Below are 16,009 nucleotides of genomic sequence, written 5' to 3'. Positions count from 1 at the left end.
GTCTGGCAGTAATTTATTGAAACAAAGTTAAACTGTCCTCTCTAACTGCTGGAATTTTTGCTTGGTTTATTGACCTCCCAGGACTACGTCCATGCGGAGCCGAATACTATATTCACACAGAAAAGTTGAAGCATAAAGATGGATCCGCACGTAGCCGGCGGAGCCTTAATAGGTGCTGTAATACCTTGAGATTACAACACAGTGAAAGGTGTGGTAATGCTACTACATAAGTAAGAAGGAAAATGAAGGAAGAAGTGCAGGGTGAAAATAAAACACACGGGAGAAAGAAAAGAGCTATTTCTGTGGATTGACAACAAGGCGGTCAACACAAATGCTGTAGAAGAACAAAAACTTGCCATTTGGACCCCTTCTCTCCTGTCCTCACTAAGCCCTTGCCTCACACAAATAATAAACCATTAATTACAATTTGGCCATGTCCAATCCTCACTTAAAACTGCCATCTTCCAACCCTTTATGAAAAAGAGGTGCTTGACAACTACCCGCCCATCTCCTAAGGTCTAAGGTGTCAATAAAAGTTACTGCTTGCTAGCTGCAGGTTCAGTCCATCTTAACTCCTTGTTTGAGAAGTTACAATCTGGCTTTTGCCATGGTCACAGTACAGAGACAGTCCTGGTGAGGATCATCAATAACCTCTGCATGGTAGCTGATGCTGACTTTCCCTCCCTGCTCATTGTCCTTGATCCAACAGTAACCCTTGACACTAATGACCACCACATCATTTTGAACTGCCTTCACACTAATATTGGACTTACTGATGCTGCCCTGAGCTGGTTTTCATCTTACATTTCAGACAGCACTGAATATATCAGCCTTGGCAATGCCAAATCCCAATTAGCCCTTGTAACCTGTGGTGTTCACTGCTATGCTGATGATACTCAACTCTATTTAAAGACAGATCCAAATGCCCCAACATTAAAATCCAAATGCATCAGAATCTCTTTCTACCTTTTTTGTTTCCAGGTATATTGCTGAAATACCCTACGTTTTAAGGGTTAGAAAGCTGACAAACAGAAACACCTGAGACATTCAACCTTTTTAAAATTTAAAGTCATGTGTCTGAGCATTCACTGGACCTCTGTGAGCAACATCACTGATGAACACTGAGGCTACACCAGTATTGCGCCTGTCCAAAACCTGACATTACAATCCCCCCTTCATATATAGGCCATTTTGCTCTATTGTGGCACTATGATTGAAGCAAAGAAAACACAATGCCATTGCAAATGGTGATGTTTCATTAGGAAAACAAGCTCTTAATAATAAAAAAAAGAATAGCAGACAAGACTCTCTAAAGTCAGCATTAAAAGAGAAATTAATAATGCTTTGAGCTGTCAGGGTTGAAATACGTTTTATTAAATAATTTGAAGCAGGATTTAGGGACATTTGTGGTGTGCTTGATTAATGTAAAAAAAAAATAGAATACTGTGCAATACATGTTTATAATACTTTTATATAAACCAAGTACGAGTAAAAAGCCTGGACATGAGTATCTCTGGATTTCTTAGGGCTTGTGTGTCTTAATGTTTCACATGTACTGTATGTTAGTTCCTTGAAGAACTTATTCACATTACAACCACAAACTTCAAGGTAATTTAGTGGGATTTTAGCACACAACTCTGGCCAGCTTCCCTGTCCCTCTAAAGAAAGGAATCCCCAAAGCATAATCCTGCCAAACACCATTTTTCCTTGATAGGGTGAGTGTGTCAAAGATAGTCTACAGTGGCACAGTAGTTTTCTGCCAGAAAAGCGTTTGCCATGTTGGGCCAAAAAAATTTAATTTTCATTTTATCTGATCAGATCACTCCTTCCACACATTTGCTGTGTCTCCTACATGGCTTGTGGCAAACTGCAGAGGCTTTTGGGCTTCTTTGAACAATTCAGAAATCTTGTCACTCTTTCGTAAAGACAAAGTAATTGGTGTTCTGTAGGTGTTCATTTGATAGTTTCTTGCCTGAGCTTTGACTCTTTGCGGTCCTTCACAAGTAACAACAGGCCTTGAACTTCGTAATGCTGTTTGTTCGATAAGGTTTGCAACAAACCTATGACGCCTTCACATAACAGCTGGATACTAAGATCACATTAGACTTAGGTGGACAATGTTTTTTATTTAGGTGAGCTTTGAAGGCATTTGAGCATACTGGATTGTATTTAGTGGTAAAAGAGTAAAAGGGGATGAATATATATGAATATATGTGCCAGACTTGATTCTATTTGTAAACAATGCTGAATACCATTAATCACTTGTCTTCTATTTCACAATAAAGCATAACAAATACATACAGGTTTGTGGTTGTTATGTAATAAAATGTACTTTTGCAAGACACTGTGTTAAAATAAGACACTGGTAAGAACAGGAGTAACTAAATCTATTTAAGAACAAACTACATAGGTTTTATATGTAAAACACAAAGTGGACGGACAGAAAACCTTCAAATATTTTAATGTAAAATACTAATTTAAAAAGTTGTCACATCATTTTAAATCTACTAGTGTTTCTTTTCACTGCACTTAATGACATCTCTGACAAATGATAGACAAAATTACAATACAAATACAAAAAAACAACAACAACCCTACATTATATTTAAACATAGGCAGACCTTACTTCCAATATAACAACATATTCAAATCTGTGCCTATGATTGACAAATCTGGCTAGTGTGCTTTTAAGAAAATTGCAGCTTGACGTAGTACCTACCCCAGTACCGACCGTGACACTTGAAGTTGCTTGGCTCTGCTTTCACAACTGTTACTACTCCATCAATCCTACTACACACCACTGGCAGATCTGAGACCATGACTGGACAGCAGTCCATTTTTCATCTGTAGTCGCCCAGCTTCCACTAAGACTTTGACAAGGGGTCGGCCTATCTTGTTACTACCCATCTTCCTGCATGAATCAGTCATAAGAACTGTCTTGATCTTCAGCTTTAAACAATTAAAAGCACTCCTGGGAGGTCCATTTCGTGTAGACAGCTATTAAAAATTCCTTAGCACCCTGTTAAAAGGTCGTCACTTTTAGTTCTTTAAAACTGGTAAAAAAAAAAAAAAGACTTCCAAGACAAATAGCATCAATACTCTCTCAATGTGTTTAGATCTTAATGACCATTTCTTTTTTACCCTCAAGCCAACGACTCCAGCATATATTTTATATCACTGCTTTTTCTGCTGCAATTTCTCTCCTCTCTACCTCAGAATTGGTTGGCTTGCTGAAGAGCCTTCAGAGCTTCTTGTTGCCATGTAAGTATCAGAGGCAGAGACCAACGCCTATAAATACCTCAGTTCTGTCAAAGAGGAAAAGAACCTTGAATAATTCAGTTACAATCAGACAACAGAGGGAACTACTTTACATGATCCTCAAGCACTGTGACGGCTTATTACACATGTGAGGCCAAGGTCAAGCTATGCACAAATGCACTCAAAAAACTAATTCTGCAAAAAGAAAGGTGGAGAGTGTTAGAAACAAATTTATCCCAAAGACAGGATTCTCCAAGGCTTTTAAAAACCCAGAAATGTGATGCTTCATTTCCTCCAAATGACTTTTTATTTCTATAACTACCCAACTGTCCAATTGTAAATTAAATAGTGTTGCTACGCAATTGGAGTTTTTGATCACCTCTGTTTCTACAATGATGAATTTTGTAATTTTACACAAATTAGAAACTTTTAATAACTGCATGCCTAATGAAATATGTTGTTGCTGCATTAATCTTTCACTTTAAGGAGGTGTCATTGTGGCCAACGTGGTTGTGAAACAGTTGTTGCGAGAGCATATCAGACTACAAAGTTGCTACGTCTGAGCATTGAAAGGATGACAGAAATGAACAGATTTTACAGAATACAAAAAATATGACCGTTATCTAAATTTTGGGCATCTCAAATACCGAAAAAAAAACAACAACACTGAGCTAATGCAAGTTTCTCTGTCTCTCCATTTCAATGCAGTTTGTCCTGACAGTAAAAGCAGGTTATAAGCAATAAACATGAGTTCAATAAAGACACCCTTATGATATGAACATCTTACAGTAAACCATATTATTCCACAACAGACACATTTCTGTGGATTTCCTGAAGGTTTAGTTGCTGTTTTTTACCAAACAGTGCAAAAGGCAATTAGTAAGTTTATTGAGATTCCAGCTCTGCATAGTTTTGAGTTAAACTCTCTGATTCAAAAGGTGACTTCTTCTTTCCGTTGGTGCATTACCGCCCGCTCAGGGGACTGTAATATGAAGACGTGGTTGCCCGTGTTAACACCATTTATTTTTTAAAAGATGTCAGAGAAGCGTTCAGTGAGTTTGGAGGTATTGCACTTTCCTATTAGAAATATACATGGATGCAATGGTTTGTTTTCTTTTTAGGAGATCCTGAACGAAGACGGCATGTTTATCGACCAGGCATGAACATAGGTAGACCCCTAGTGGTGCTCAAGCCCTTTACCTTTTGCCCTGGATGAAAAAAGAGCCCATTATCCTGAAACTTGGCATGGACAAATCCCCGCCTTGTCCCTCCCCCACTTTACCCCCACACAATCCTGAGCGCCAGGGCGAACCATTACAGTTGCCACACTTCACTCAACTGTAGCATCAGATATGAAATGTCAGTGTTTGTGGGATCCCTGACATAGTTTGGTGAAACTTTAACCACAATGTTTAACATTAGACCTTTCCTAAAAATAGTTTTTTTAAATAACTAATAAAAAATTTGGTGTGTGGGTGTGGTATTTATGCATCACAGCTGCTGAAAACGCTTGGCTTTTCATGCAAAGAGCATCCATGCATAACGCATAGCCTAAAGGTTTTGTACTCATGAGATCTGCTATTTCAAAGCCTTGTCCAGGTGTTTACTGACATTTCTCACGCTTAATGACGAGAGAGATGTGGAGAGAAGTTGCAGCAAGCACACAGGTAGACAGAATGTTTCACGGTTTTACATTTCAAACCTTAATTATTTTGACATGAAAGCCTAAAGCTCTCAATAAAGACACAAGAAAGTGTTGAAAATAATAAATATGCTATAAGATGATAATTAAGTCTTAAATATTGGATGCTTGGTTTGTATTTAATTTATTCAGAGCAGAGTTTGTTGAGTTTTAAGTTTTTGATGATGAAATATTGTTTATTAAAATGTGGGATGTTGTTCTGCTTTTGCCTGGTATTTGTTTATTTAAACAGTTTGATCACTTGAATTAGCCAATTCGATTAGCTGTGTATTGATTGTGTTGACAAAAAGTAAGTTAAACATATCCTACCATGTTTTTATTTTATTTTACATTTGGCTAAGAGTTCCCCCCCTGAGTTCCTGCTTCCAAAAATGTTTGAGCAGATGCTCAAACAAGAAGTTTCCTCTGTATCATTTCTACAGTCAATAGGTGGTAAGGCCTTTGTGGATGAATGACCAAGCTGAAAGTTTTCAGCAATAAAACCTACATTTTAAAGGTAATAATCACCATTTATATGGAGTTTTTACTACATTAAAGCGGGATTGTATTATTACATTTAATTTGACAAGTAATTGCCAACTGCCTAGGCTTTTAAATCTTTAATAACACTGCTTTTATAAACAGATAAATTATTAAAAACATATATTCAATCAAATCAAATCAGCTGTATTTATAAAACACATTTAAAAGTCAACCAAAGTGCTGCACAATAACTCCTTAAGAATTAACAAACGCAATAAAAAATAAAAGTAAAAGCATGCAAACAAAGGATCAGTAACCATAAAAAGGCACAAACAAATAATTTGTGTAAAGCCAGAGACAATAAATGTTTCTGAAGATGTGATTTAAAACATATAAGTTTCATTCAAAAAGCATATACTGTAAACAACAACGGCTTCAGATTCATTTAGGTTAGCGTATATAAATTTTACGAGGCATTTTCATACAACTAATAAAGCAACACAAATGGGTCAATGCATAGATGGTCTATTTTGGTCAAAAGGTTGCAGAGGCCCAGTTTGTGTTTGATGAAGCATCTTGAAACAGGAAACTACTACATTTACTTTCAAAACTTTAGATGTTATGAATACATTAGCAAGATGCCAATGTAAGAAGGTTTCCATATCTTTAAGCTTATTTATTACACAGTTTTATACTCAATTTGAAACTGAAAATTATGAACCAGGCAATGCTATTAAATCTAAAATAAAATGACAAAAATTAAAAGGTAAGTTTCACATGCATGTCTGATAGACTGTTGATAGTCCTTAACTTACTGAACACAAAACGAAAACCCAGGTCACATGACACTATGTATAAGACGGACTTTAAGGTGTTTTCGGGTCTGGCGCACCACGGCGTTGACGCCATGTTTATAGATTCTGCCATACAGTGGAGTAAAAAATGAATACTGTCAAAGAGGTTCTGATATCTAAGTTCTTGTTGTGATTGACTGTTAACAAAATGAATCTAATCAATGTTAAACTGGACACATTCACTAACCTATGGCATCGCAAGTCACTGACGTTACCTCGCTGCACAGCATTTCATGTTTTAACTTTGGTATCGAGCCTTCAAAGTAAAGGCGTACATGGAACGTTATAAACATTAGAGGTGGTTCTGAGACTTTTTGTGTATTTGTTTTTACAAGCCCAGCTGCTCCAATACCATGAGGTGCAAAGGAAAAACAAGTGCGTGGAGGTCAGATGTTTTACACAGGCACAATGCTGTTCAGCATTGCTTTTACTTTGAAGGACTTTGACTTGGCTTTGTGGTACAGTGCTCCCTATGCCTCTGGCATGTTTAAAACAACAGTAAATGGTGAATTTACACAGGTTTGTGTTGATGAAAACGTTTCATAAATGTTCCTTTGTGTAACATATCATTTTTAAAAACTATGTGGAGGAGATATTTGTTTTTAAAAATGCCTGGCTATGTGTACAAGGCGTATATTACAAGTACATTGATTTAGAAAATAAGCAATAAATAGATTAACTTTATTCCAGATTCATGGTCCTATACATACATAAATAAAATAAATAAGTAAATAGATAAGAATAAAAACACAATACAAATACCATTATCAATTAAATAGGAGCTTTAAGAAGACTTGAATACCAGTGTCTCCACAGCTTAGACTGGTATCGGATTGCACTACGTGTGGTGTCAGTAAGTGACAAGATAATATTATTGCCAGATGCATTCAACCAACAGATAAACTTAAACCTTAACTTTTGTAAAACAGCATGTAAGGTATTGACTCTTATTGTGACAAACATCTTACTCGCACTAGTCCATCTTGACCATTTCAAAAGTACCCGTAAAGCAACATTATAGGCCACCTGCAGCCTTTGCAATAGGAAGACAGGTTAAAAGGTTAAAAAGGCTTCTCTATAACTTAACAAGGATATATTCTCCATTTATGTTTTTAAAAACATGATTCCCTCTCTCCAAATTCTTCTGCTGAGTATAATTTTGCTTGCTGTTTTATTATGTTACAGAGGTGAACTCAGAGTTAAAGTAATAAAGCTTGTCAACATTTTACAGAATATCCCATGCTTATAATAAATAAAACTGGCTAAACTTCTAATAATTTAAAAAATTACTTCATGTTTTTTAGTTTTCTTTTTTGTGGCTACTCATCTGTCATTAATCATTTCTGCATAATGTAACTATTTCGTGTAAGCATTTTTTTTTTTTTTTACTCAAGGTCCTTTTTCAAATAAAAGTGCTGTACTACGTACTTTTTATTTGTACCATTTTATCTATATAAACATTCATGCTGCCATACCTATACTGACCTATACATCTTCACTGTTGTGCAGTGTGATGTAAGGCAGATAAACTGATCAAGAATGTGTACAATTTACCTATAAGGAGTACAGGCAGAGCCAAACGTAACCGTGACACCATGAAATAGTCCAGTTTCAGAGCGTTGCAGTAAGCTTCCTGTTTATGCACACGCTTGTTTATCTCAGTGCACACGCATGGGCATGCGTGCAAGTAACCCACTTTCCTTCAGTCAAGTCCCGTCAAAAGTGATATGTCTCTTCTCCACCGTCAGACTGGTTTCAGCATCGACGCATTCTTCAAAAAGCGTTGCCATCTATTATGATTTGATATGGATCTGTCCTCCACCAAGAGAGATGGCTCAACACACTTGACTGACTTCTGATGAAAGGTACAGTGAGTGGCCATCAGTCTGTGCTGAGCAAACAAACAACACCTACACACGCACGCTCATAATATGTAACTTTACGGCACAATCTGCAGAAGCGTTATCAAGGGGTTATACGGCTGGACTGTTCTTGTGCCACCCCGTCTACAACACTGACTCAGCTAAACTTTAACACCTAAGACATGTCCCACAACCTGTGCTTTATTATATCTCTCTCGCTTCCTTTCTCTCTCTTTCACCTTTTAATAAGATGGATTAGTTGGCAATGCTAATCTACCTGCTGACTCAACACAGAATATAGACAATAAGTAAAGTGTGTGTGCATGTATAAGCACAGAGGTGAATAAAAGCTTGTTCATTTGCATACACATTTTCTGCTCCTTTGTGTCAGCATTTAAATACTCACTCTGAATTTTACCTGTCAGCACTGGAGAGTTACTTGCTGATGAGTGACTTGCAATCTCTCCCCAAAACATATCCAGCTAAATATAAAAGAAGTTTCCTTAAAAGTTTCCTCATATTAAGACTGGCAGTAGCGAAACTCATGAGAAATTGGATACTAAAATATATCCCACAGAGCGCCACTCTGTATTCCTGAACAAGACCCTTAGCCACAAAATGATCCTCCTGCACTGGACAACGGATGCCCACTGCTCCCTTAAAGTGATGGGTTAAATGCAATAAGCAATCTTTAATAATCCTTTATCCTCTGGGGTTATTCCCTTGATTGTGTCGAACCTTCAATGAAGAATCTGGCCCTAACACAGATCATTTTAACAATTGTAGGCCAAGTTTTAAATTACCTTTTAATGCCAAAGTGTTAAAGAAAGTGGTTGCTACACAGCTTTTAGCTCTTTTAAATGATAACTCCCTATTTAAGAAATTTCAGTCTGGGTTCTATAAACACCACAGTACTTTGTAGTTGTAAATGACATTGGGATTAACTCAGAGGCTGGTTGTTGCTGTGTTCTGGTATTGCCAGACCTTTCTGCTGTGTTCGCTACTGTTGATCAACCATTTATCTCTTATAACAGATTTTTTTTAAAGAAGGGTTTTTTTTACATTATTTTATTTATTTTTAAAAAAAATTTATTGTGAATGTAATGTAACATGCCTCTTTATGTATCTATTTATTGTCTTATAATGGAATTTTTATAGTAGTGTTTTATGTGTGAATGCAGTGTGATGCATAATTTGGACTATAGTTTGGACTATGTAGGAGCCAGAGTCTGTACCCAAATCAAATTTCCTTTGGGACAATAAAGTTAATCTATCTTTAAATATAATGTCTTGGCTAAGCATTGTGGAGATGTGACTAAGGTCACTCTGGACTGGTTCACATCTTATCCAAGTGACAGATCTTCCTCTGTATTTATTGGTAATTAATCTGAATTTTGTAAAAACTTACCTGTGGTGTCCCCCAAGGGTCATTTCTTGATCCATTATTCTCTATTTATATGCTACCACTTGTCAGGTCATCCCCAATCACAATATTTCTTTTCACCTTCATACATATGACTCAAATGTATTTATCTATACATCCCTCCCACCTCTTTGTAATCAATGATGTAATTACTTGTCTCTCAGTAATCGAGGCCTGCATGTCTCACAGATTCTTGTTGAAAGATGATAAATCTAAAATGAGGATTTTTCAGACCCAAAGACCAAACCGATCCTGCCCTTTTTTTGGTTTCTGTTGCACACCTGAGGACAGGTACCTGGGAATAATTTTGGCCTAAACTTTCCAAAGCAATTTATTAATATAAAAAACAGCTATGTTCCAACTTATAGGAACATGGCCAAAATCAGATATTTCATCTGTTTCACTCACATCTATTCCTTTATGTCTTGCTATTTGATAACTGTAATTCTTTATTTGCTGGCCTACCACAAAAAGCAGTTCTTACCAGAACCCAAATATATTTCTTCAACTCGTTTTACTGTACTAGCAACCTGTGAAGTATATCTGCTTTTTCCACTACCTTTTTATTTTATTATGTATAATTTTATATGTTTAAAATGCCATATAGATCAAGTTATTATTATTATTATTGTTATTATTATTATTATTATTATTATTATTATTATTATTATTATTATTAATAATAATAATAATAATAATAATAATAATAATAATAATAATAATAATAATAATAATGTAACTAAGTCACCATTTATATAGGGTCATATTCCCTCTTCGTTACATAACAAATCTGAAATAAAAGGAAACCTTTATCATAAGCTAGGGCTATGTAATATAATCTCCCTAACATGGCATCTAAATACTGAAACAATAATGGTGCTGTAAGCTGTAATATTGTAAGTGCTGTAACATTGGAGCTAAAATAAAATAAAAAGATGACATTAGGCAAAAATAATAAACATACTATACAGCGGATATTGCTTTACAGATACAGACAAAGACTGCATGTAAGTATCTTTCCTTTTACAGGTTACTGACATCACTGCTCTTATGAACTTTAATTAAAACAATATCATGATGAATGTTGAGAAAAAAAGGAGAGGGAAAAAGATTCACCTAAACAGGCAAAGACTCTTCATGCCTCTCTTACAATAATTATATCTTAATCTGTATAGTGTTTGTTGAACATTTCCTATGTTAAACTTAAAGTATATATATTTTTAACAACCATATTTATAAGGATACAATCCAAGATGATCATTTGCAACCGTCCTTGAGCTTCATGGAACAACATTTCATGGAAAAGCAACGTTTGATGCTTATAACTTTAATGCTGCTCAATGAAGACTATCATCAAAAAAAAAAGAAGAAAAATGAAAATCCAATGCAGCTAGATTTAAGACGACTAACACAGAGAGCGTTGCTTGATTTTTTTGCTTTCCATTCTTTATTTCTTGCCTCTTCTTACAAGTATCCTTGAGTGGTTTCCCATTCAGAAGGACTTTGAGAACATCATCTACATCACTGTTTCATTAGATGTCCTTTGTTTATCTCTTTGAACTCCTGTTCCAAGAAGACTTGGTTCCCTGAATCACAGTATGACACATCAATGGTGCCTGCAGCTGTACAGATTTTTCTTTGATTTAAAAAGAATATTGTGATTTATTTACTTTATTTTTTTTTTCCATTATCATTATTAAAACAATGGACAAAATAAAATAGGAAATGGTCTCCGGTCTCAAAACGTCTATGTACATCAGTCTGCGTCTGTGGGATAGGCTTTATGTACGTGCTAAACTAAAATTGAATTGGTTAGTCCTCCTCCTCCTCCTCCTCCTCCTCCTCCTCCTCCTCCTCCTCCTCCTCCTCCTCCTCCTCCCCCTCACGCAGACTTATGATCATACAGCATTAGGTTTAGGGGTTAGCTTCTCTGTCTCCACCACAGCTACATCGGGGCTTGTGTGGGTCATGGGTGCTATTTCTGTGTGCCATGCACATTTCGACCATGTGGCATATTTGTGTGAGTTAGGACCTGACCAGTAGGTGCATGGTGTGATGTTACCTTTTTAAAGTTACTGAGTTAAAAAAGCTGCAATAATGTTGTCATAACACACCGAATAAAACAGACATACAGTCACCATCTACTTTATTAAGCACACCTTGTTGGTACTGGTTGGGTTCTCTTTAACTCTACCCCAATTAATTACGGTTTGAGATGATATTTTATTGCCTTGGTTGGTGCATTATCATTAAGGAAGTAGCCATTAGAAGAGAGATGGACAATAGTCATAAAGGGATGGAAATGGAAAAGGCACAATGGATCCATTGTTTTATGGTGTTTACACGGAAATCTGGACTGATTCACTATTTGTGTTAGCAAGCAATTAAGCATGTTTATGAAATGGATGGTGAGACTAGCAGTTATTCCTTTTTTCAAAAAAAACTTACAGTCACAGTCAATAAATTGTTAATAAGTGAGGCTCACTTGTCAAATTAAAAGTAACTTTTGGAAATAAAAGCCTGTAAGCAGGCATTAAAAATACTTTCTATTAAGCCCACAGTTCTTTTTAAATTTGCAGTAAGTGGAAAATCATCATAATTAACATAAGTCTTAGAAACATCAGTCTGTGTGTAATTAATCTATACATTGTGTTTCACTCAGTAAGTTGTGGTACTGAAATAAATTAGCTTTTCAAGAATATTCAGATTTATTGACTGTGACTGTCTAATTGCTTCAACACATACAGCTACAGCCTTCTGTAAAATCACGTCCTGTCTCTGCTAATACAGAACAGTTCGCTAATGCTAATCTTAGCATTTTCACTCATCTTTTTGGATGTGGCCTGCTGATCATTTGGCTCATAAAAACTGCATTTCAATGGATTTACAGTCAATTTCTTTTTTAGATAAAACCCACAGAATGAATGTGTTTTTCCTCTTCATTCCTTTAGGTCCATGCTTCTACTAGAATTTTAGCTGCTCTCTGTGCAGCTCTCCCCCGAATATACAGCTGTCAAAATCGTGTCCTTAAATTGGCTGCTCAGAATGTAGCCGTACAGGTTACAGCTAATATGTAATCACAGGTAGTAAACCAAAAATATGTATCAAAAGTTAAACTTATGCCAAAAATGATATTATTTAAAAAAAAAAAAAAAAAAAAAAAAAGGCTTTGTTGAGAACCTGCAGTCTGACACTTGGGATACCCATACATTAATTTTATTTTCTGGCTTTCGTTGGTATTTTTACTGATGATTTTGTGTAACATTCTCATAAAATAATCAATGAAAATCTTAGGACTTCTCATTTAGCGTACATGGAAAATATAGGGTTCGGATTGTGAAATCAGTGTTTTCCAGATTGTAAAGGGGCCAGCGGAAATAAATGTCAGTCGGCACACATTAGTTTTATCATTAGTTTAGAATTCCAACCAGTACTTTCCAACCAGTCAATTTTCCCTAAAATAATAAGTGTTCAAAGTGTGGCGGTGCTAATGATAACGGTGCCAGTCATCATCAGTCAGCTGGGAGATGTGTTGGGGAAGAAAACTGGGAACTCTCACAGATAATAACAAAGTGGGGGTTAAATGCAATGTTTCACAAATGTCTTCAAATAGACCTAGTCATCAGCTCAACTTTAGTGTTGATATTTGTTAAAAATTAATTTGCCTTTATTCTCTGAAAAACTTTTATAAAATGTTTTTCTGATATCATCATAGCATACTTGGCTGGATAAAAAAAAAAAGCCAGATGTACAGATGACTTACAATTTGAGACTGAGCCCAAGAAATAGAGATATTGTTCAATTTCTTTTTGCCTTTGCTATCAATGCCAACGACAGCAAAAGATGGCCCAGAGAGGGCCTATAACATGATGAGCAAACCACAATCAGCTCAGTAATACCACTGTAAAGAGCAAGAATGCATTCAACTGTGCATCCTTCTCACATGCACTCGCCTCTGCTCATAACTTCTAATCCCTGCTTTCTAATGAGACAAACTGCAGACACTTCACAATCAGAAAAGATCTGCAGATGCGCTGTCTCTCTCACCAAGTGTCAGGATTCGGCACTGGATTTCTACTCCTTATACTGTGTATTCCAGGTGAAGTAGCTGTTCAACAAGCAGAGAGCCTTCCCCCGCAGTTAAATCTTTGCATCCAGTCACATGGATGGAGGACACCAAGTGTATGAAATCTAACATCTTCACTGCTGCCTGAAATGAATATATGGCATTGTGCGTACATTTCTTCTAACCAGAACTGGTAGCTTGTGTCTATGAATCTCAAAAGACAACTGTGCCAGCAATAAGGATTTGCTGCTGCAGATGGACAAACCCTAAGTGCAAATAGCAGTTTATTTTTCTTATCTGAGACGACCGTCACCCTCTACACATTATATTGGTTAAAAAAAAATCAAATCAAAGGAAGGAACCTACATTTGGACCATTGGCTGAACAGCTGACTTTATTTCTTTATATTGCAGGCGATGTTGCAGATGCCGATGTAATGCACACTGATAAAGTCACTTATTGACACACATTTTAACTGATTTAGAAGTGAACGGTGATCGTACAATGTGCACACGTCAAATTTGAAGTCGTGCGTCACACAGTGGGTCATAGAGTAGTCTTGGAAGATTGCAAAAATCACACAGTGTTTACAGGCTATAGGAGGCCACACTGCAAGCTTCAGGCTTGCAGAGCTAAGCAATGGTAACATGAGCTGATCTAATGATGCCATTGATACTACTTGGCAAGACATGTCATACAAAAGGAATTACCCTCTCTCCAAGAAATTCTCATCATTTAGGTTTTCAATAACTAGAAAATACTGTAAGTAACCACAGGTAACACAATAACAAGTGATGACATGACTTGGCTAAACACAACTGATGTTCTAGCTTGGTGTAGTAAAAGCAATGAAGCCAAAAGCCAAAATCTCTGTCAGTTCTTAGTTTAATGTATGTAGAAAGTGGAGGTGGGGCTAATCCGTGCAGAACTTTATAAATTAAACGGCTATTTTTAAATTTGAAGTTTTCAAAATCATCTTGTATTCTTCCAAAATATTACACTGGCGGATGCATTGCAGCATAAACAACAAACAATGTCTGTGTGTCATATTTAACTTAATTTATAAAAACTAAACAGTTTACAGTATTATACTGTATTTTTGTTAATCTAAAATAGATATTTCTCAAAAAGTCTATTGTTACAACTAATCGTGGATCCCTTTAAAGGCACAATAAGTAATAATGACACCTAATGGTTAAAATCGAGAAAAAAAACAACACATACACAATTCATTTCATGGACACCCGCCATTTACTCAACGGTCTGTTGTTGCAATGAATTTTTACTTACACAGGATAGATAAATGATGTTGTATTTTGTTCTATTTCTGGTCCGCTTCTCTTACTGCTGTCATTGTTTGCAGGCTGCTGCACTTTTGCCAAGATAAAACACCAAATGCTGCGCTCTGTTTCGAGAACCCTGGGAAATTTCATATGATTGGCTCGTGAACCAGGAAGTAAACACGGGCTTCACTCTGAACCGAAGTAGTTTCAGACCGTACCTCTAGGTTTGAAAGGAGAAAAACTTAACTAAGACATTGTTGATGGAGGGAACCGATTGTCTATAGGGAATGTTACTTCCATCCCAGGTTACAAATGAGAATGATTTAGGTCGATTTTACAGTAAATATCTTACTTATTGCTCCTTTAACATTTTTGTGACATACAGTAGGCTGAATAATCTTTATAATGTATTTTCATTTTTAAGTTTCATCAGTTAAAAAATTACTTCACAAGGAGTCTTTCTGTCTTCACTTGCTCTGTTTCGGCAGTAAAGGCAAACAAAACGGTGGGTCTGTTTGCTTTACAATGTTGTGGTCAGATTTGCTCTCAGAAAGGGAGAGAATGGTATATTCCCCTTGTTTCATAATTCACCTTGCCAATGTCCAATATGCTGCTTCCGGCTGGGATACTTAATCGCACAAAAAATACCAATTAGGTTTACACCGTAGATATAAATAGAGTAAAACATAAAGCTACAAAGACAAGGAAGTCATGCTAATAGTGTAGACCCGATAACTTCCTGTGTGATCCCTTTGTAATCCTTTTGCAAAACTTCCCAATCACTCTTCATCTCTTTGGTACCCTTCGCCTCCCCTCTTCATGTCAGTCTTGGCTGCTGCAGCAACACTGATGCTTAAGCATTCTAAGGGAGTTCAGACACACTCCAAAACTTCTTAATGGGCAGGCTAAAAATAGCTCAGGCTGGATCTGACTGGGCTGATTCAGGCAGCTGTGAGTCATTCAGCTTTGCCACTATGTAAGGAGAGCAGGGGAACGTTGTCAATGTGAACAACAAGGAAAGAAAGATAAGTTTGCACATTTATGAAGCTATACAACGACTGTACGAAGCAAGAGTTGTTTACGCTTTCAATGAGAATTA

General features: G+C 36.4%; 1 protein-coding gene across 1 annotated transcript in view; it reads right to left on the bottom strand.

The window, feature by feature from the left end:
* Positions 1 to 3,228: 3,228 nt before the first annotated feature.
* The window catches only part of LOC105920427 (SH3 and multiple ankyrin repeat domains protein 3), a 174,407-nt gene continuing 161,626 nt past the window's right edge, over positions 3,229 to 16,009 (bottom strand). Inside the window, exon 15 of the mRNA XM_036134898.1 lies at positions 3,229 to 3,305. Within this exon, the coding sequence (XP_035990791.1) occupies positions 3,289 to 3,305 (17 nt within the window). The 3' untranslated portion in view covers positions 3,229 to 3,288. The remainder of the gene's footprint in view (positions 3,306 to 16,009) is intronic.

Source organism: Fundulus heteroclitus, unplaced genomic scaffold (assembly GCF_011125445.2).
Source record: "Fundulus heteroclitus isolate FHET01 unplaced genomic scaffold, MU-UCD_Fhet_4.1 scaffold_93, whole genome shotgun sequence".
In the NCBI taxonomy this organism is placed as follows: Eukaryota; Metazoa; Chordata; class Actinopteri; order Cyprinodontiformes; family Fundulidae; genus Fundulus; species Fundulus heteroclitus.
Note: the sequence above shows the minus strand (reverse complement) of the source record. Positions and strands in the feature narration are given on the sequence as shown.